Consider the following 21,216-nt stretch of genomic DNA (forward strand, 5'->3'; position numbering starts at 1 on the left):
GTAAATTTATAAAAATTTGATAAATCATCAAAGGATATGAACAGTTTTCAGAAGAAATCAAAACTATCAATAGTCACACAAAAAATGCTCTAAATCACTATTAATTAGAGAAATGCAAATTAAAACAACTTTAAGGTACCACCTCACACCTATCAGACTGATTAACATTGTAATGATGATCATCTGCAAAAGACTTAGCTAGTCTAATCAATATAATGATCCAAGACCATTCAAAAGGGCTCACGATGAAAAATGCCATCCACCTTCCGAGAGAGAACTGACGAATTCTGAGTAGAGATAGAAACATATTTATTTTTTATTGCAACATGGCTAATATGCAAATGTTTTGCATGACTCCAAATTATAACATATCATATTACTTGCTTTTTCCATGGGTGGGAGGGGTTTGAAGGAAGAGAGAGAATTTGGAACTTGAAATAAAAAACCCCAAATATTAAAAATAAAGATTTTTTTTACAAAACCCTGCTATATCATGCTCTCCCCTTAGTCTCCTCTCCTCCAGGCTAAACATTTGAGTCTTTTCATAGAATGTTTTCATGGGAAGATCTTGAGGCCTTTCCTAATCCTGGATCTCCTCCTTTGGGAGCTTTCCAGTTTATCTAGGTCCTTAGTAAAATTCAATACCCAGAATTTCTGGGTAATGTGGGACTATCACCCCCTTGTAATCCTGAATGTTCTTTTGGTTTTTCAGGCAACCTCAAAGCACAGTGGTTCTGTGGGCCATCATTTTGCAATGTTATGTAACGTTGAGTCTGTAGTCCAATTAAACCCTATGATCTTCCTCATTTAAACTGCTTGGCACATAGTAAGTGCTTAATAAATGCTTTACAAGTCTATTCCATTCCATTCCAACCATTCTGCAAATTGATTTTTAAAATTCTGCTAAGAAAGTCATTATAAAGTCCCCATAGTTTGACTCCTACAGGCTATTGTTATACATATGTCCCACAGAGGCCAACAGTTAAAAAAACCCCCAAAACCCCAAACCTCTCATATTCACCAAAATATTTATAGCTTCCCTTTTTGTGGTAGCAAAGAATTGGAAACAAGGTAGATGTCCATTGATTGGGGAACGTCTAAACAAATTGTGGTAAAATATAATACTGTGCTGTAAGAAATGATGTTGAATACAGGGGAGCAGGAAAGAGCTGATCCAGAGTGAGGAAAGCAGGGACAATTAAAAAAAATATCTACAATGACTACAATAATGTTAATGGAAAGTTGGGGTGTCCCCTAGATGAGTGTGAGGACAGGGCAAATATTTTTTGTGGTACCTCCTGTCTATAAAAAAAAATTGATTTAAAAATATATTGTGAAATTCATGGCCTCAGGTGAGGCATACTGATCTATGGATGAAGATTTAGAATAATAGAGAAGAGGTTCCTCTGTATTTGTTTATTGTCCAATCAGGGCACTGAAAGATTTTAGGAAGAATCCAGGTGGGGTGGGTAGAACTGCTGGAGGGAGGGGAGGAGCAGGGCAGTCCCAGCTGGGTGAAGGTTGGTATCTCTCTGCCTCAGCTGGTGGATGGGGCTCACCCAGCAGCTGGGTCAGGATCCCAGGATTGGGATCAGCAGGTGGGTATTTCTATGGTTCCTGTCAAGCAGAGTGCAGGAATCTTCCCACCTTTCACCTCCTCCTCCTGAAGAAATTTTGGTGGGAAATGGTATAGCTGAAGAACTTCTTCCCTAAGGGAGGGCTCTTGAAAGGTGGTAGAAGTCTCTGAGGACCCTGGAGGCAGCTCCTGTAGCCATCCCCTAGGATCCAAACCAAGACCCCCAGTGTAGCCAGGATGTCTAGGATTATCCTCTCTCAGTCACCAGATGGGCACCAGGGGCATGGATTTCCAGGGTCAGGTCAAGGACACAGCCAGTTTGGTGGTGGGTTTCTGAATGACTGCAGCTCAGTCACTGGGGCTCAGAAAAGCTGCACCTGCTTTTCTCCAAAGCACTGGGCCCTGGGCAGGGGCCCACTTGTCCAAGTGTAAGTACTGTGGAAACTACAGCAACTACAACCTAATAGAAAAAAGAATATTTCAAAATTGCAAAGAATGAGCAAGGCCTCAAAGAAGAAATATTAGAAGGCAGCCTCTTTCTACTCCATTGTCCAGATGGGACTCCAGTTCACAGGTCCAATAAATTACTTATATTTTTTCAGATGTTTTTCAGTATTATAGATCAATTTCGCTGATTCTTTTCTCTTCCCCTTTTAAAAAATTATTTGTTATATAGGTTCTCTGGGGCATGGAACAGGGAGGTACGTAGGAAATTTAGGCAAAGGGAAAACAAGAGATATACATTTTGCATAAAAGAAGACAATTGCAATCATTCAGTTGAGAGGTGATAAAGGCATGAACCGGGGTGGTGACTGTGTGTGTGTAGTGAGCCCAGGACATGGAATAGTGATGTGCTAACAGGAGAAAGTACAAGATTTACCAATGGATGGGTTCTATGGGGTGAGCGAGGCAGAATGACACTGAGTTTGCTTGTCTGGCTGACTTAGAGAATGGTGATGCCGATTAATGGGTAGATCACTATTTATTAAGCACCCACTATGTGCCAAGCACTGAGCCTGGACAGTAATAGGAAAATTGAAAAGAAGGGAGTATTTTGGGAAGAAAACGAACATGTTGAGTTTAAGATACCTTTGGGATATTCTCTTCTAAATGTCAACATGCAGTGAGTGACAGGAAATTAGAGTTTGGGAGAGGCATATGGTGTCATATATATAGACTGGGGAATCATGTACAGAGATGATCATTGAACCCACAAGAGCTGATGAGAACACTGTTCATAAGCACAGAGGACAAAAGAGATGAAGACAGAACAGAGCTCCAGCCGAGTACTGGAAGACACCCATGTGGTTAGCAATATGGATGAAGATCCAGCAAAAGGCTGAGGACAGTAAGCCCAAAAAGAAGAACCAGAATAGAGCCAGGATGAGATGACCTAGAAAGAAGAGAGTGCCCAGCAAGAGGTGATCATTCATGTCAAATGCTACAGAGAGGTCAAGAAGGATAAGGATTGAGGACGTACCATTAAATGTAGCCATGAGAGATCACTGGTAACTGTAGAGGGAAGTTTCAGTGGAATGACTGGTCAGAAAGGCAGATTGTAGGTTAAGAGGAATTGTAGGTTAAGAGTAAGTGGAGGCCCCTAGTGTAGACATCTTTTTTTTAACCCTTTTAACGCTGCACTGTCCCCTTCTTTTTAAATTCCTTTTCCCTTTATCCTATCAAAGATCTTTTCCTGTCCAGTCTCAGCCTTGGATCACTCCCATAGTCCACTGACTTTGATCCTACACATATGTTACTGAACAAAGCTGGAGAAAATCATGCAATCTGTGCTGATTGGATGCACTACAAATTTATGTTACATAACCTTAACTAGGCTTTCTCTTTTGTGGGCAGGAAAACTATAGGGTGACCTGAGACAGCTGTCTTCTTCTCTCCCCAAGAGGAAGCTTAAACAGGAGGTGGGGGAGAATGGCTATGAGACTAGTGTTTGTGTCTTTCTGATTTATCTGGGACAGGCTGAGACAGGAAGCCAAGCCCTACTCAGACCTAATGTGGGAAGAAAAAGAGATGTTCAATTGCGGCTGTATTAATCACTGTTAAAAACTTTCATTTATTTATTTATTTATTTGTTTGTTTGTTCTTAAGATTCTTTTCAAATTTTTAGTTTCAAATTTGCTTCCTTCTTCCCTCCCACTCCTTTTTCCCACCCACTGAGAAGGCAAACAATATATCAATTACACATGTGAAATCATGGGAAATATATTTTCATATTAACCTTATTGCAAAAAAGCACAAAAAAATAAAGAAAAATTTATATTTAAATTTGCACTCAGGGTTTATCAGTTCTCTCTCCAGAGGTGGATAGCATTTTTTCATCATGAGTCCTTTGGAACTCTCTTGGGTCATTGTATTTATTGATCAGTGTAGCCAAATCTTTCATGGTTGATGATTATTACAAGATTGCTGTTATTTCGCAGAATAATCTGATTCTTCTCCCTTCACTTTGCATCATATCTTACCATGTTTTGCTGAAATTCACCACCTGGTAATTTCTTATAGCACAATAGTATTACATCACAATTACATACCACAATTTGTTTAGCCATTCCCCAATTGATGGGAATCCTCTCAATTTCTAATTCTTTGCCACCATGAAAAGAGTTGCTATAAATATTTTTGTGCAAATAGATCCTTTTCCTTTTTTTTAAATCTCTTTGGGATACAGATGTAGTATTGGTATTACTGGATCAAAGTGTATGAACAGTTTTCTAGCCCTTTGGGCATGGTTCCAAATTGTTCTCCAGAATGGATGGACCAGTTCCCTACTCATGAATTGGCAAGTGGAAGTCTTATTTCTTTTTCCTGGATCTGTTTTCCAAGTCAATTGTTTTTCCAATGAGATAAACTACATTTTGTTCTATTTTTTCATTCTTTTGACTATGTTTCATTGTTTCTTGGTCAAATGATTATTATTTGCTTTTTGCTAATTTTTTAGCTTATTTCTTGACTTTGAATTTTATGTTAAAGTTGAGCTCTCCTTACCTGGGGGTAGAGAAGCACTGTCCCAATCTTCAGGCTTTTTTGAGCTGCTGTTTTTAGAGCTAGTTCTGGGGATATACAAGTTTTTGGTGCTTATAAGGAGATGTTATCCTGGGAGAGGAGTGGCCACTGCTTTCTACTCTTTGCTCTGGTCTTCACCAAGGAAGGGCCCCTGCTCCCCCAAAGCCACAAGTGCTAGTGCTCCTTTCTGCCTTAAAGCTGAGACTAGAGTCTCACCTGCTCCCTTGTGACAGGCTACAAGTATTCCTCTCTGCTTTGGAATTGGGACCCAAAACTACATATGGGCAATAGAGGTGCCAATCAGTGCTAGCTGCACCCAGTGCCAGAAAAAGGTCCCCTGTAATCTCTTTCTGATCATTTGTCCATCTCCCTTACCATCTCGGGGCTGAGAGATCCTAAATCTGCTGCTGCTTCAGCAGCCTCCAAGGCCCACTGCTGCCCACCCTGATTACACAGATCTTTCCTGCTGACCCCTTAAGTTATCTTAGGTCAGAAACCTCTTGTTGTCTCTGCCACTCCAAAATTTAAATTCTTTTGGAGGGGAATTTTGGGAGAATTCTGCTAGGTGGCTGCTTCTAATTCACCATCTTGACCCTGAGAAATAAGTCACTATTGAAGTTAGTTGGAATCCCTCTTTTTCACTCCCTGGTGAATGTACTTTGAACAGATGGGCTAAGGGAGGTAGATGCTATTGTTATCCTCATTTTGCAGATTATTATTATCCTTATTTTACAGGTGAGCAAACTGAAGCTGAGAGAAATTTGCCCAGGGTCAAACAGCTAATAAGTGTCTGAGGGTGAATTTGAACTCAGTTCTTCCTGACTCCAGACCTGGCACTCTATCCACTAAAAAGCCCCTTTTGAGGTAAGTAAAGTTTTAGGTGAACAATGCAAAGAAAGGTGATCTAGCGAAACCTTCCACAGGTTGGAAGTATGGTCATTGAATTGGGCTTTTAATTGTCCACTCCATTGTTCAATTGTTCCAGCTGCCTGAAAGGGGTGTACCATACAATGCCTTATTCTTAGGCCCATTGATGGGCACAGGTGGTACAAAGTGGAGACTTTGTTATCAGTAGATATGTACTCTGGATACCCAAACCCCCCAAATCTGTAGGTCTCAAGGGCTTTGACAGTGGGACGTCCCATTGCAACAGCTGGTATGAGTGTCAATTGCTTTAAGAACATAACTGGAGTTGCTTCTGTGGAGGCAATGAAGACTAGCCACCAAGAGTACGTTTGTTGTGTTCCTGGGGATGTGACATGCACACGTGATCTAGGAATGTGATGGGATCAGGGGTATTGCTCTAGGGGTGAGTGGACCTCTCTCTGTGTTGGCCAGATTCCTCTCTCAGTTGTCCATGCAGTCATGGTTAATGGGTTACCACGTATAGTTCAAGAATGTACCCTTGGAGTGGGCTTCATCAGCCTTACTGTTTCATTGGGGTAAGATTCCATATGGATTATGGCCAGTACAGTTTTTAGAGAACCAATAGTTAAATTTTCAGGAATTCTATAAGCAGGTTATTAAATGGAACCAGTTTGAAATTTATTAAGCTCTGGCACCAGTAAAGTTATTTGTTGTATAGAGAATTTATGTCAAACACAGAAGAGTATATTTTCAATACATTACTGTCTACTTCAAATGATTGTGGCTCTAATAATGAATATTTTGAAAGCGAACTTAATTTCATTATGTTCTGATGGTGCTAATAGAATACTGGGGGGAAAAAGATCTGGAGTAGGAACAAAGTTGTTATTACCATTTATCACCAATCTAATAAAACTCAAACTGAGCTAGAAACTGCAGCTAAAGAACTTGAAATGGAAATTATTAAAATTGGTCAAATACTGGGACCAAGATGAGCAGGATGAATCTTATGACCTGCCATTGCTGTCTGGCTGCATTTCCTGCATCCTATCTGCATTTTCCTCCCTCTCCTTTTTACCCTGGCTTGGCAAACGCAATAGAGAATGTTAATTTCTTGCATGACCTTGCTTTAAGGATTGGCACTCTTGAAGAATTTTCATTGCTTTCAACTGCACTGAAGCCAAGATCAGGAACATTCAGAAACCAAATTAAGCAAATGCACCATAAGAGCTTTGGAAAACATAAAAATTGGTACTGGAAAGCACGAATCTCAAGATGAAGATTTGATTAAGTCAGATACATTTTAAAACATTCTATTAAATAAAAATTACTAATGTTCTTCTTAGGAATTCGTTACTAGAAAACATAATTCAACACATGAACTTATTTATCATATAGAAACAAAGATAATAATATTAAGTGACATTTACATAGTATTTATTATGTGCCAGGCAGTGTACTAAGAGCTTTATGAATATTATCTCATTTGATCTTCACAACAAACCTTAGGAGATAGATGCTATTATTACCCTCATTTTACAGATTATTACTATTAACCTTATTTTACAGATGAGGAAACTGAAGCTGAGAGAAATTTGCCCAGGGTCACATGCTAATAAGCGTCTGAGAGTGAATCTGAACTCAGTTCTTCCTGACTCCAGACCTGGCACTCTATCCACTTCACCACCTAGCTTACTCAAAGAAAGCATTTTTACTTATTTTGATTTATTAAAACCATCTTCTTGGTTTTATGAAGAACTAACTGGTGAAAAAAATTCTGTCATTTAGGTGAAATTTTAAAACATGAAACTAATTTGAACAATTGTTACTGTTTTAAAGATAAGAATGTTGAATCAAACAATGTTCCTATCTTTATGACTACATAAGAAGCTGAAGAGATATTTTAATGGGCACTCCTGAAGTTCAAAGAGGTTTCGGTTTAATTACTAAAATTTGTACAAGGGTGAAAAATAGTTTGACAGTAGATCATATATCAAATTTAATGACAATAACTTTATTAGGAAAAGAATGAATTTGTTAACAACCCCATTTCTTACAAGATGTAATTCTAGATTGGCTAAAGATACAAAAGACTGGCAAAAATCACTGAAAGTACTCTGTGAGAATCAATTGGCTTTGCGGAATTTAAAATAAAAAAGTATATATTTTGTTGTTATTTGTAAGCTGTGTACCATACATCCTTCATGTCTGTATAATTTATAATTAACAATATATCTCTACACATATGTAGTATACACATACATGCACACATGTGAATTTATTTCAGACATCTGGTTCTTAAACACTTATTAGCACTCTACTGCCTAAGGTGGAAGTAGCCACCTGGAAGATATGACAGACCTGCTTCTGGGAGAAGACATCCTGTACCATGTGGGCTGGAGCAGCCTCTTTCTATTGGCTGCATCTTTAAAATGACCAATCATCTTTCTCTGGCTGCATCCAGGGTGTGAAGGTCCTTTTCACCCACAGCAGAGTACCAGACACTAACTGAGGTGGGGCCTTGTGGACTCCAAATGGGCTTGTGGTTTTGCTTCTTTTTATTTGTCCTTTTCAGTCCTAGGTATAGGCAGAATCTCTGGATGCAGAGTCATGAGTTCAAGATCTTATGAGCCTTGGTGATTTTGGAGGCAGGATCGTGGGCTGGATGTTGCTGACAATCCAGTAGCCACGAACTAAGAAGACAGGGTACAGAGAGGTGTAAGCCCAGGGTGGCTTTGGACTTGGAACTTGGTGGAACTGAGCTATATAGGAATTGAATTAAGCTGTGAACTTAATACTCCTTCCTTCTGCAGAGACTAAGGTGATGTTAAGAAGGATTATGCCTCCCCTCAAGTGTTGGGGTGTGTGTGTGTAATATTTATATGTTTGTACTTGCTATACCTTTGAAGTAAATAGTCCTTTATAAAAGCTGACCTGTTAAGTGGTTATTAAAGGACCTGGAGGGAAATGTAACATACCTGACCTTTAGGAAGTGGAGGCCAGGGAAGTCACTGTTACATATACAAGGAATTAATTCAAATTTGTAAGAATATGAGCCATTTTCCAATTTATAAATAATCAAAAGGATATGAACAGGTTGTTCTCAAGGGGAAAAAAAACAGTCATCATATGAAAAAAGACCCAAATCCCTATTAAGTAGACAAATGCAAATTAAAGCAATTCTGAGGTTACAGCTGTTACTCCTTAGACTGTCATGGATTAAAAAAAGAGAGAATGACAAATATCAAAGGACTTTGGTGGTGGTAGAGTAAAGGATAGGTTTAGTAGTGAACTGTTTAGTGAACTGGTGCTCTGAATTTGTCCTAACAATTTAGTAATTAGTTGGGAAAGCAATTTAGAATTATGCCCCCTAAAAAAACTAAACTGTGCATACCCTTTGCATATAGCAATGACACTACAAGTCCTTTATTCTAGAGAAATGTGGAAAAAGGAAAAGTACCCATATGTACAAAGATATTTGTAAGGATTATTTTTTTTTAACATGCAGGTGCCAACCAGTTGGGGAATGGCTGGACAAATTATAGTTTATGAATGTAATCAAATAATATTGTTCCATAAGAAATAATGAAAGGGACACTTTCAGAAAAACCTGGGAAAATTTGTATTAAATTAATACAGAAAAGTGAGCAGAACATTTTATATAATAATATTGTAGAGAGGGGCAGCTAGGTGGCCCTGGAGTCAGGAGGACCTGAGTTCAAATCCAGCCTCAGACACAACACAAAAAAACTAGCCGTTGACCTTGGGCAAGTCACTTAACCCCAACTGCCCTACCTTCCCCCTCCCAAAAAAAAAATATTGTACAGACAAACAACTTTGTAAGACCTAGGAACCATAACTGCAGAAGACTCATAATGGAAGATGTTACTCACTTCCTGATGGAGGGGTATAGGACTAAATATGTAGAATAAGACATACATTTTTTGATATGATCAACCTGAGAATTGGTTTTACTTGACTATGCATATTTGTTACAAGGGATTTCCTTCCCCCCCCTCAGTGGGTGATGGTAAGAGAGACAAATGCTTGTGAAATGAAGAGAAGTAAAAGAAAATAAGCTTCCCTCCGTGCCCCTCCCCCCCAGGTTCTCTTAAGTTCTGTGGGAGATTCATGAGTAAGGAAATGAGGAATGAGTTCCTTTGTATTCTGTGTCTTTACTACCCTAACCCTGGTTCTTCATCTGAGTTGCTGAAGTGGCAGTTCCAAATCTTGTCACTTATCCTACAAGCCTCTCTTGGTACCCTCTTTTTCAAGTTCCTCTGCTCAAGACTGCCTCAGAGTTCAATGAAAAGAATTGAGGACATTCACCCACTGCACCCTCTTTTCCATTCTTCTTCCTTCAACATCGTCTGCCCTTTCACTCCCATAGCAAGAGTGGCTTCTTCTCTTTGCTAAGGCCAGTCCTGCTACATGCACCCTTAGCTCCCTCCCCTTTAGTCTTCTCCAGCAGATTGCCCCTACTATCTATCTCTCTTATCTTCGTCTCTCCAGATATTCTAGCTCCTTTCCTGCTGCCCATCAACACCCTCTTGTCTCCTCCATCCTCCTTAGCTATATATTGTCTTATCTCTCCCCTCTCCTTGATCTTTTAATTGCCAAATCTAATCATTTTCGATTCTTAATCCTCTGGATCTCTTTGGCAGCACTGACACTTGGTCACATTTTTCCTGACTGTATAGGGAAACTCTGGGCTCACTCTGCCAGCAGCCTGCTCCATCCACCCCTCCAAAGACTCTAGGGGTGCAGTTGGCTGGTTTTCTCTAATGGGACCCTTCAAGCTCCCATTCCAGAGTGTCTTCTCCACCCCCCGTGTTAGACACAGCAGAGATAGAAGGAACAGCAAAAGCATGCTCATGAAATCATATTGCCTCAGGTTTCTCTCTCACTTAAACACAACCAGGCAGGACTGAGCACTAGGCCTCCCTTTATCTAGTTAATGTCTTTTGAATGAACCCAATTTCAGCTTTGCAGTCAATCATTAGAGTCCTTCTATTCCCCATGTGGTAAGCAGACTAGAAACAGTTAGACAATGTCTGTGTATGCTCCCAATCTGGGAGCTGGTCACTCTTGTTACACATCACCATGCTTTTCTGGAAACAAGCCCTACAGTCCCTTCCTGGGGGATGACATCACCCACAGATGCTGCACAAATTCGCCTCAGAGCTACCTTCACATCTGCAGCAATTAGCACACAGCCATACATGCTAAACCCTTAATGAATGCTTGTGGTTGTCTGTGCTGTTCCTACTCATTCATTATACACACCACTATCTTTTCCTTAACCTGTCTATACCTTTGTTGGATTTTGAAAGCCCAGTAGATCTGTATCTGTCGACTTTAGGACTGATTACACTCAGCTACACGTTAAGTGTATTTACCAAAAGATTTTCTGATTGTCTTGATCAGTAGATTGGAGTTTTGGGCAATGGAAGGGAATGATAAGGAGAGCAAGGGTTTTCAAAAGACCTACGTGAAATAATTGGCTCATCTTGTCAGTTTCAGATCAATCTGAACTCGTGTTCACACAAAAACTTGTAACAACGGGGAAATGGGCACGTGTAGTCAAAACCAACAAATAAAAATAAAAAAAAAATTATCAAAAGATTGGGCAATTATATTGAAAAAGCTCAGCTCCAAAGAAAAGGCAGGAAGATGTTCTTCTCTTGGCCAAGGGGGAGGATGATGGGTGTGTTCTGAACACTCCATATCCGGTCTGAATTGGTTGATCTATTGGCTAGTTTTGCCGAAAATTTTTTCTTTTTTTTAAAAAAAAAAAGGGGTTTGGGGGGGGGGGGGGGGGGGGGGAAGGGATGCCTTGGGGAATGGAAGTGATGTAAACGCAAAAGATGCGTACACACTTTTTCAGAAAAAGAAATCGCTCTTCCCTTATGCATAATTATGAAAGCGACCTCCATCTATTTTTTCTCTTAAAAAATCACTTTATTTTTCAATCATCAAGCATTTGTTTTTTCTCCCTCCCACCTGCCCCCCCCACTCCCTTTAAAACACACCGCCCCCTTCCCCCAGTAACCGAGGTGCATAGTCAAGCAAAACAAATTTCCACGTTCCCCCATCCAGAAATGTACGTCTCTGCAGTTGCGGCGGCGGCAGAGGCGGCAGCAGCAGGAGCCCCAGCAGCAGCCCCAGCAATAGCAGCCGCCGCAGCCCCGACCCCCGCAGCCCCAGCAGCCCCAGCCCCGGCAACAGCAGCAGCAACAGCAGCAGCGGCAGCCCCACCACCAGCAGCCCCAGCCCCGAGCCCGGCGGAGGCGGGGGCAGAGTCCGCTCCAGCGGCACCAGCGGCTCCCAGGCTGGGGGCCCAAGGCTTGGATCTCTGCCGGAGGACCAAGGCCCGGGCTCCGGGGACCGAGCTCCGGCGGGGCCTGACGACCCCCAGGGACCGCCCGGCAGGCTAGGGCACGCGGAGCCCGAGGCCCGCCGAGGGCCCAGAGCGGCGGCCGGGGCTGCGCAGCGGCCTAGCACGGGTCGCGGAAGCCGGGGGGCCTCGGGAGGAGGCCGCGAGCCCGCCAGCGCCCCACCTCCACCTCTGCGCGCCCCCCCCATCCGAGCCCGCGGGCGCGCGAGCGGCGCAGCCCCCTCCCCTCCCCCTACTCCTCCTCCTCCCCCCCCCCCCCCCCCCCCGAGGCGCCCCCCCCCCCCGGCCCGCAGAGGAGCCGAGCCGAGCCGAGCTCCGGAGCAGCAGCGGCGGCGGCGGCGGCGGCGGCGGCAGCGTCAGCAGCGTCCGTCCCGGGCCCTCCGCGGACGAGGGCAGTGGCGCGGGGGGATGGACCATTGCGGCCCCGGAGGGGAGCTCCTGGCGGCCATCGGCGAGCGGTGCCTGGGGCCCGACGAGGAGGCTCACGTGAAGGCGTCTCTGGGGAGCGGCGGCGGCGGCGGCGGCGAGATGGGCGTGTCCGCCCACTTGCAGTCGTCCAAGGCCGGCACGACCCGGTTCTTCCGCAGCAACACGCACAGCTCGGTGGTGCTGCGGGGCTTCGACCAGCTGCGCGGGGAGGGCTTGCTGTGCGACGTGAGCCTGGTGCCCGGCGACGGCGATGAAGCGTTCCCCGTGCACCGGGCCATGATGGCCTCGGCCAGCGACTACTTCAAGGCCATGTTCACGGGGGGCATGAAAGAGCAGGATCTCAAGTGCATCAAGCTGCACGGCGTGAACAAGGTGGGCCTGAAGAAGATCATCGACTTCATCTACACGGCCAAGCTGTCGCTGACCATGGACAACCTGCAGGACACGCTGGAGGCGGCCAGCTTCCTGCAGGTGCTGCCGGCCCTGGACTTCTGTAAGGTCTTCCTCATCTCGGGCGTGTCCCTGGAGAACTGCGTGGAGGTGGGGCGGCTGGCCAACACCTACAACCTGACGGAGGTGGACAAGTACGTGAACAACTTCATCCTGCGCAACTTCCCCGCGCTGCTGCACAGCGGCGAGTTCGAGAAGCTGCCCTTCGAGCGGCTGGCCGCGGCGCTGGCCAGCAACAGCCTCAAGCACTGCGGCGAGCTGGAGCTCTTCAAGGCCGCGTGCCGCTGGCTGCGCCACGAGGAGCCGCGTATGGAGCTGGCGCCCAAGCTCATGAAGAACATCCGCTTCCCGCTCATGTCGCCGCAGGACCTCATCAACTACGTGCAGACGGTGGACTTCATGCGGGCCGACAACACCTGCGTGAACCTGCTGCTGGAGGCCAGCAACTACCAGATGATGCCCTACATGCAGCCCGTCATGCAGTCGGAGCGCACGGCCATCCGCTCGGACAGCACGCACCTGGTCACCCTGGGCGGGGTCCTGCGGCAGCAGCTGGTGGTCAGCAAGGAGCTGCGCATGTACGACGAGAAGGCCAACGAGTGGAAGTCGCTGGCGCCCATGGACGCGCCGCGCTACCAGCACGGCATCGCCGTCATCGGTAACTTCCTCTACGTGGTGGGCGGCCAGAGCAACTACGACACCAAGGGCAAGACGGCCGTGGACACGGTCTTCCGCTTCGACCCGCGCTCCAACAAGTGGATCCTGGTGGCGCCGCTCAACGAGAAGCGCACCTTCTTCCACCTGAGCGCGCTCAAGGGCCACCTGTACGCCGTGGGCGGCCGCAACGCCGCCGGCGAGCTGGCCACCGTCGAGTGCTACAGCCCTCGCATGAACGAGTGGAGCTACGTGGCCAAGATGAGCGAGCCCCACTACGGCCACGCGGGCACCGTTTACGGGGGGCTCATGTATATCTCGGGGGGCATCACTCATGACACTTTCCAGAAGGAGCTCATGTGCTTTGACCCGGACACGGACAAGTGGACTCAGAAGGCCCCCATGACCACGGTCAGAGGGCTGCACTGCATGTGTACTGTGGGAGAAAAGCTTTACGTCATCGGCGGCAACCACTTTCGGGGAACCAGCGATTACGACGACGTTCTCAGCTGCGAATACTACCTGCCGGCCCTGGACCAGTGGACCCCCATCGCCGCCATGTTGAGGGGCCAGAGCGACGTGGGGGTGGCTGTGTTCGAAGATAAGATCTATGTGGTGGGGGGATACTCTTGGAATAACCGCTGTATGGTAGAGATAGTCCAGAAATACGATCCCGAGAAGGATGAGTGGCACAAAGTGTTTGACCTGCCCGAGTCCCTCGGGGGCATCCGGGCTTGTACCCTCACCGTGTTTCCTCCCGAGGAAAACACTGGCTCCCCTTCTCGAGAGTCGCCTCTTTCTGCCCCTTAAACCAGGCCTCTGGATTCCCTTCACTCGGGGGTCCTCTCTGGGTCTGGGGGTGGGGGGAAGGGTTCGGGAGGGGGGCAGTCTCCCTAATCGTCCTTGGTGTTCAGTAGTCCTTAGCTTCCTTAGCTTACCCTAGTTGGTACAGTGACTGAAAATGACGTCATTTGTGATGTTTGTGTGTTGTGGAATGCTTATCCGTGCTTAACCAGAGCATCCCGAATGTCTCTTCTCCAGAGATGAATGTTTAACCCATGACAGAGCAAGGTATTGTCTCTGGCAGATGGTTCATTTCTGTGCATCCCTACTTTGTGTGACTGTGTGTTGGGTGGTGGGAGGCTTAGAGGTGCTGGGCCAGCTTACAGGAGGAAGCCCAGTGAGTGAGTCACCTTGCCAGTGGGATGTGGTTTTTGTGTGACCCTGTCCTGCGTCCTTCCAGGGGGGCCTTTTCCCTTTTGTTTTGTGACTGCTGGTGGTTCAGAGGAGGCAGTTTGGGATGAGCTGCTTCCCCCTGTTCATTGAGTATTTTGGCCATCTCCCTCAGCCCACCTGACTAGGTGAGATACATTCCAAGCAGAGGAAGCTGCTTAGACAAGAAAATGTCATTGCAGAAATAGTAATGCCAGGAAAAAAAATGCATGGCTTCATCCCTATGCCCAGTTTCTGGGCTTTGATTATTGGTGTTACTGCTTTTCAATTTTTTCTTTTTATGTAGACACACATAAAAATACTGAATTTTTAAAATTTGATGGTACTAAAATGTAATAGGAAATGTGTTTTTTTTTTAAAGCTTTTCCCAAGAAGCAATTTCCTATAATACCAGCTGTTAATCTATGGAATTCAGTCTAGCTCTACTGAATTTAGGGGAATAAGAGCTAGAAGCATGTTCAGTGTGTCTAGATTTTGCCTGGCCCCGTTTTTTCTCAGTCCCCATAAATTTTCCCTGTTTTCCTTGGCTGTTGAGATAACTTACACATTCCATGCCTTCTCCATAGTCAATGTTAATAAGGTTACATAGCACAAGATTCACTTTCAGCAGGAGAGCTGCTTTGCTCTGTGAACTCCGAATTCCATGTTTTATTTTTTGTTCAATAAAACTTTAAATGTCAAAAAAGTGTTTATCATTGGGTATCTTGAATTTATTACTTCTTTTCCAGGAGTTGTTTAGCTTATTTCATTTTAGAATCATGACTAGTTATCACATTGAACAATAAGTCTTTCAAAGTGATTTTGGTTTTTTTTTTTTACCATGTTATTGGATAAATTGTTTTCCTGGTTCTGTTCATCTCAGTCTGCATTATTCATACAAGTCTTCCCATATTTCTCAGAAACCATCCCTTTTGTCATGCATTTCAATATTCCATTGTTAATATACCATATTTTGCTCAACTGTTATCCAATTGATAAACCCTCCTCCCACTTCAGATTTCAATTATTTTCATCTGCAAAAAGAGCTACTATAAATATTTTTATAGAGACAAGTCTTTTTCCTCTTTAGGATGTTGGCCTAGGAGAGGTATGGGTGGGCTAAAGGGTTTGCACAGTTTAGGTACCTTGAGGTCATGGTTCCAGACTGCTTTCCAGAGTGACTGGACCAGTTCACAGCTCCACCAACAGACCATCAATGTACTTGCTGTACTCACAAACCCCTGATATTTATAATTTTACTCTTTTTTCTCAACTTTGGCAATCCAAGGGGTGTGAACTAGAACCTCAGAGTGGCTTTTATTTCCATTTCTGTCTATCTCTCCATATATGTATACACACACACACGTATGTCTGTATAGCACTGTCCATATAATTTGGATTTCTTTTCTATTGAGAAAAACCTGTTAATATCCCTTGACCATTTAGCTATTGAGGGATGACTCATTCTTATAAATTGTAATGTCTTCCTTATATATTTTTAAATGAGTCCTTTATCATAGAAGTTTGTGGCAAAGTTTTTTTTTCCCCAGTTAACTTTCTCTCTCCTAGCTCCATATGTTTTGTTTGTGCAATATTTAAAAAAAAGTAATCAAAAATGTCCCTTTTTTGCAATCCTTTCTATTCCTTGTTTGGTTACAAACTCTCCACCTAGCCATATATCAAAGAGGGAAATTCTTCCTTGCTTCTCTAATTTGTTTAGGATGAGTCATATATTGTTTGGAATGTCATTTGAGATACTACTCCAAACCTATGTTCTGCCATATTGCTGTCCAGTTTTCCCATCAGTTTTTATGGGTCACTCCCCTAGTTGTTGGAGTCTTTATGTTCATTGAACACTAGGGTTACTAGGTCTATCCATTTCTGTAGTTTGTATGCTTAATATGCTCCACTGATAGACCTCTCAATTTTTAAACTAATACCAAATAATTTTGAAGTTTATTGTAATGTAGAATAGAATGGTACTTCTAGACCACTCATCTTCCCACTTTTCCTCATTATTTCCCTTAAGATTCTTGACTCTTTGTTCTTACAGATGAGTTTCATTATTTTTTTCTAGTGCTATAAAATAATCCTCTGGTAGTTTGTTATGGCACTGAATAAATAATTTAATTCAATTAGCACAGACATTTTATTTGATTTCCTTGCCCTACATATGAAGAATAAATATTTCTCCAATTAATTAGATGTTTTCATTTCCATAAAAAGTAGTTTGTAGTTGTATTTATATAGTTCTTGTGTGTGTCTTGGTAGGGAGATTCCCAAGTAGTTTATACATCCTGTAGTTATTTTAAATGCAATTTCTCTACCTCTTCCTGCTGGGTTTTGCTGGTAATAGAAATACTGGGACTATGGGATCCTCATTTAGTCACTTCTTCCTAGGCCTCTGTTTCCCTTCTCTCTAAATGCTGAAATGAATTTATTCTGTAGCTTTGCTGAAATTATTTCAATTAACTTTTAGTTAGCTCTTGGATTTTCAAAGTGAATTCTCAGCACCTTTACAAAGTGATAATTTTTTTTTCTGTCTGTGCTTATTCCCTCAATTTTTTCTTTTCTTATTGTTATAGTTAGCATTTCTAGCATTATATAAAAATAGTACCTACAAGGGTAATGGACATCCTTGTTTGATTCCCCAATCTTTTTCCATTTTTCTTTAACTAAAAAGAAAAAAAAAACACAGGCCTTTCATAGATGACTAAAGTATCCATTTAGAACTGATTGTGGGGGTGTGGAGTAAGATGCTGGTCTCTTGCTATTAGCTTACTCGTTTCCCTGTAGATCTGGTCATATCAGGAGTTCAAGGTCAGATGGAAGGACGTTCAAGTGAGTGAAGATAGGAAAACAAGGAACATGGCCACAATTACTACTGCATCTGTGTGGTGACGGGTGCAGGTGGGAGGGGTGAGAAGCAGCTGCCAGAGCTGGAAAAGGTAGCAAGCTCCCTTCGATAGAAGTACCCAATTCTTTACAGAGCGTGTTTCACAAAAAAAAAAAAAAAAACCATTGTGGCAGTTTCATAAGGATTATCATCATCCCTGGCCTTATAAATTAGGAAACTAAGGTTCTAATGGATGATATAACTAACCAGAACCACAGCACAGAAGGAACATCATTGGAGCATTAAGGGTCCCCAGGACACCAGGCTTTGGGGACTTGTAGGAAGAGAGAAGCCTCCAGGCCTTTGAGGTACCCCAAGCACCAAAGGAGACCATATAAGCACAGAGACGTATTGTGTAAGGATGTAGCTAAGCAATTCATCAGTTCAAACAAACACATTTGCCATGAAGATAATCTATTTATTACACAATATTTAAATTCAGACATAGAAAGAATCAGAGGCTGAGAGCAGTCTGGGAGCTCAAGGAGCACCAAGTGGAAGCCTCTCATTGTGGAGAGCAGGAAAAGAGGCCTAGGAAGAGGAATGGACTAAGTGAGGATCCCATAGTCAGTAATGGGCAGAGGCAGCCGGCACTGGGCCAGGTCAGCTGGGGAGAGGCCAGTCAAAGGTTGTAAGTGAGTCTTCTCCTGGCTTTGGATGGGAGCTTCCTGAAGCGCCGCCTTCGACTTCTTATTAAGGAGGCAAATATTCGGTGGTGATTCTGTAAGATCTGGCTGGAGTTCAGTTTTTTGTTTTTAGAATCTTGTGGCATCTGTGTAGGGAAGAAAAGAAAGAAGGAATCAGAGGAGGGGGGAGGACATGTACCTTCTGTCTCAGTCCCAATACTTCCTCCCTGAAAAAGGAAGCACCATATTGAACCTGGTAAAGTGTAAGATTTCAGTGCATTGGGATGCTTGAGTTCTCCACCCTAACTTAAAACACAGCAGGGATTGCCATCACTTCCTGGGGGGGGGGGGGGAAGGAGGGCCCACAATTGCCACCCATTGTGCTCTTAGAGGGGTCCTTAACTTTTCTTTTCTCATGGACCCATTTGATAGACTGGTAAAGTCTCATAAAGATCCCTCCAGAAAATAATATTTTTAATTGCACACACACACACACACACATACTACATGGGATTACAGAAGAAATCAATTATTTTGAAATAGTTATTAAAATTATATTTTTCATTAATTTTTTCCAATTACATAAAAAGCAATTTTAAAAGTTCTAAAATTTCTAAAATTAATTTAGAGTTTCAAATTCTCCTTCACTCCTCTTCCCCTTCTTCTGAGATGGAAAGCAGTTTGATATAGATTATACATATGCAGTCATGCAAAACATATTTCTGTATTAGTCTTATTGTGAGAGAAAACAGACAAAAAGTACACAAAAAGGAAACCAAAGTAAAAACAGTATGCTTCAATCTGCATTTAGACTTAATCAGTTCTTTCTCTGGAGGCGGATAGCATTCTTTATCATAAGTCCTGCAGAATTGTCTTGGATCTTTGTATTGCTGAGAATAGCTAAGTCATTGTACAATATTGCTGCTACTGTGCACAATGTTCTGCTTCTGCTTATTTCACTTTGTATCAGTTTATATAAGTCTTTCCAGGTAAAATCATAATTTTTTTTAAAAGTTCACAGATCCAAGTAAGGAACTCTCATTCTATAGATTCTTACTCAGGGAGGATATGGGGCAGGGAGTGGGGAGGAAGGAATATGGTAGTGGTGGGTTTTTCAAGAATATACTTACCAGAATGTCATCTATTTTTCTCTGGACTGGGAAGTACCTGGTTTGGCCTGTTGGGGGAATCAGGGCATTATCCTGATGCAGTCGCTGAAAGGGTGCTTCACCTGTGGATAGAGAGAGCAGAAATGAGGATGTATTGAGGTCAGAGACTAGTATGGGGCAGTGGGATAGAAAGACTTTCCCCCTCCCCCCCAAAAAAGCAGTCTATGAAAGGGTCCCAACAAAGCCCAAAGACTTTTGTCTTTGGCTGTATTGAGGGCAGGGCCTTTTTTCCTTTGGTAAAAAGCAGTTATCAAGGCTGTGAATGGAAGAGTCTCTGAAACCAAGCTCATTTTCTTTTTGACCCCTGAGTTGGGTTGGGTGTGGCATACAAAGGTAGGAAGTCTTATAGGGAGGGTCCCTATAGGAAGAAGCATCTTCCTCTGCAGTGGAGCTCTAAGTAGGTGGGAGCTGAGGTTCAGGGGATGCTGAAAGTATCTCTGCCCAGGGTCCTAGGATCCCCATTAACTCCAGGGACACAAATACCCTGGCCTTTTTCAGGCCCAGGTCAATCGAATCTGGTATCATTGAAGACAGAGGAAGGAAGAATGTGTGCCTGGGTATAAAGGAGTAGATCAAAACCTCCTGCAGGGGCGGCCAGGTAGTACAGCGAGTAAGAGCACCGGCCCCAGAGTCGGGATGACCTGGGCTCAGACACTTAGCACCCACCGAGAAACACCTGGCCGTGTAACCTTGAGCAAGTCATTTAACCCCAATTGCTTAGGGGCAGCCAGGTGGCTCAGCAAGTAAGAGAATGGGCCCCATTGTCGGGATGACCTGGGATTGAATCTGGGCTCAGACACTTAGCACCACACCCAGAAATAACTGGCCATGTAACCTTGAGCAAGTTACTTAACCCCAATTGCTTTAAAAAAAAAAAAACACCTCCTGCAGTGTGAATGAGGAGAGTTGTGACCCATCTCTGAAATTGTGTACCTGGGGTACAGAGGGATGCAAAATGGGAATAGGGGGACTGAAGATGGTATCTCTGGGGTAGGGAGAAGGGTTTCTTACCCAGAGAATACACATGGGGAATCTGTTGACTCCTTTCATCTGGTTGACTATAGACAAAGCCCATCTCTGGCCCTTCCTGATTCTCCCATCTTCTGGACAGATTGTTGAGTTGTATTTGATTTGCTAGGAGGAAGAGAGACAGCAAGAGGTAAGCGGTTTGGATTCAGTTATGGCTGGGTCTTGGGCTTATCAGCAGGCCCTGGGGTGTGTCTTTGAGATGCAGAAGTAAGCCCAGTGGGGAAAGGGAGATAGATGATGGGTCTCCTAGGAGAGGGGTTGGGGCTTCTTACCTGAGGAGTACATCTGGCCTTGGAGGTCTGAGGGAGGTTCAGCTTGATAGGCGAAGATTTCTGACTGGTTTTCCATTTCTGACTGGTTGAAGACGAGAATCTCAGGATTCATTATTTCTGAAGAGAAATGGAGGCAACAAGAGGTAAGTGGTTTGGGTTCAGTTCTGGCTGGGCATTGGGCTTGTCAGCAGGCCCTGGGGTGAGTCTCTGAGATGTAGAAGGAAGCCCAATTGGGGAAAGGGAGGTTGATGATGGGTCTCCTGGGAGAGGGATTGGGGCTTCTTACCTGAGGAGTACATCTGGCCTTGGAGGTCTGAGGGAGGTTCAGCTTGATAGATGAAGATTTCTGACTGGTTTTCCATTTCTGACTGGTTGAAGACGAGAATCTCAGGATTCATTATTTCTGAAGGGAAATGGAGACACCAAGAAGTAAGTGGTTTGGATGTGGTTCTGGCTTGCCCCTGGGCTTGTCAGCAGTGGTCTCTGAGATGCAGAGGGAAGCAGAGTGGGGAAAGGGAGGTTGATGGTGGGTCTCCTGGGAGAGGGGTTGGGGCTTCTTACCTGAGGAGTACATCTGGCCTTGGAGGTCTGAGGGAGGTTCAGCTTGATAGACGAAGA

The 21,216-nt window shown here is 43.9% G+C and overlaps 1 protein-coding gene and 1 pseudogene across 1 annotated transcript; both read left to right on the forward strand.

Annotated features, from left to right (window-relative positions):
- Positions 1-5,962: 5,962 nt before the first annotated feature.
- On the forward strand, positions 5,963-9,564 carry LOC138166910 (E3 SUMO-protein ligase KIAA1586-like; annotated as a pseudogene).
- A 2,690-nt stretch (positions 9,565-12,254) lies between these two features.
- LOC138167123 (kelch-like protein 13) lies at positions 12,255-15,312 on the forward strand. Its single transcript, XM_069095784.1, has one exon. The coding sequence runs from the start codon at positions 12,270-12,272 to the stop codon at positions 14,202-14,204; it is 1,935 nt and encodes a 644-aa protein (XP_068951885.1). The 5' UTR covers positions 12,255-12,269; the 3' UTR covers positions 14,205-15,312.
- The last annotated feature ends 5,904 nt before the right edge of the window (positions 15,313-21,216 follow it).

This window comes from Petaurus breviceps, unplaced genomic scaffold, assembly GCF_028583685.1.
Source record: "Petaurus breviceps papuanus isolate PSGF00001 unplaced genomic scaffold, PetGlider_PUasm1.0 227, whole genome shotgun sequence".
In the NCBI taxonomy this organism is placed as follows: Eukaryota; Metazoa; Chordata; class Mammalia; order Diprotodontia; family Petauridae; genus Petaurus; species Petaurus breviceps.

What these genes read in the sequence shown, in the direction of transcription:
- LOC138167123 (XM_069095784.1), top strand. Translation starts at nt 12,270, where the DNA reads ATGGACCATTGCGGCCCCGGAGGGGAGCTCCTGGCGGCCATCGGCGAG.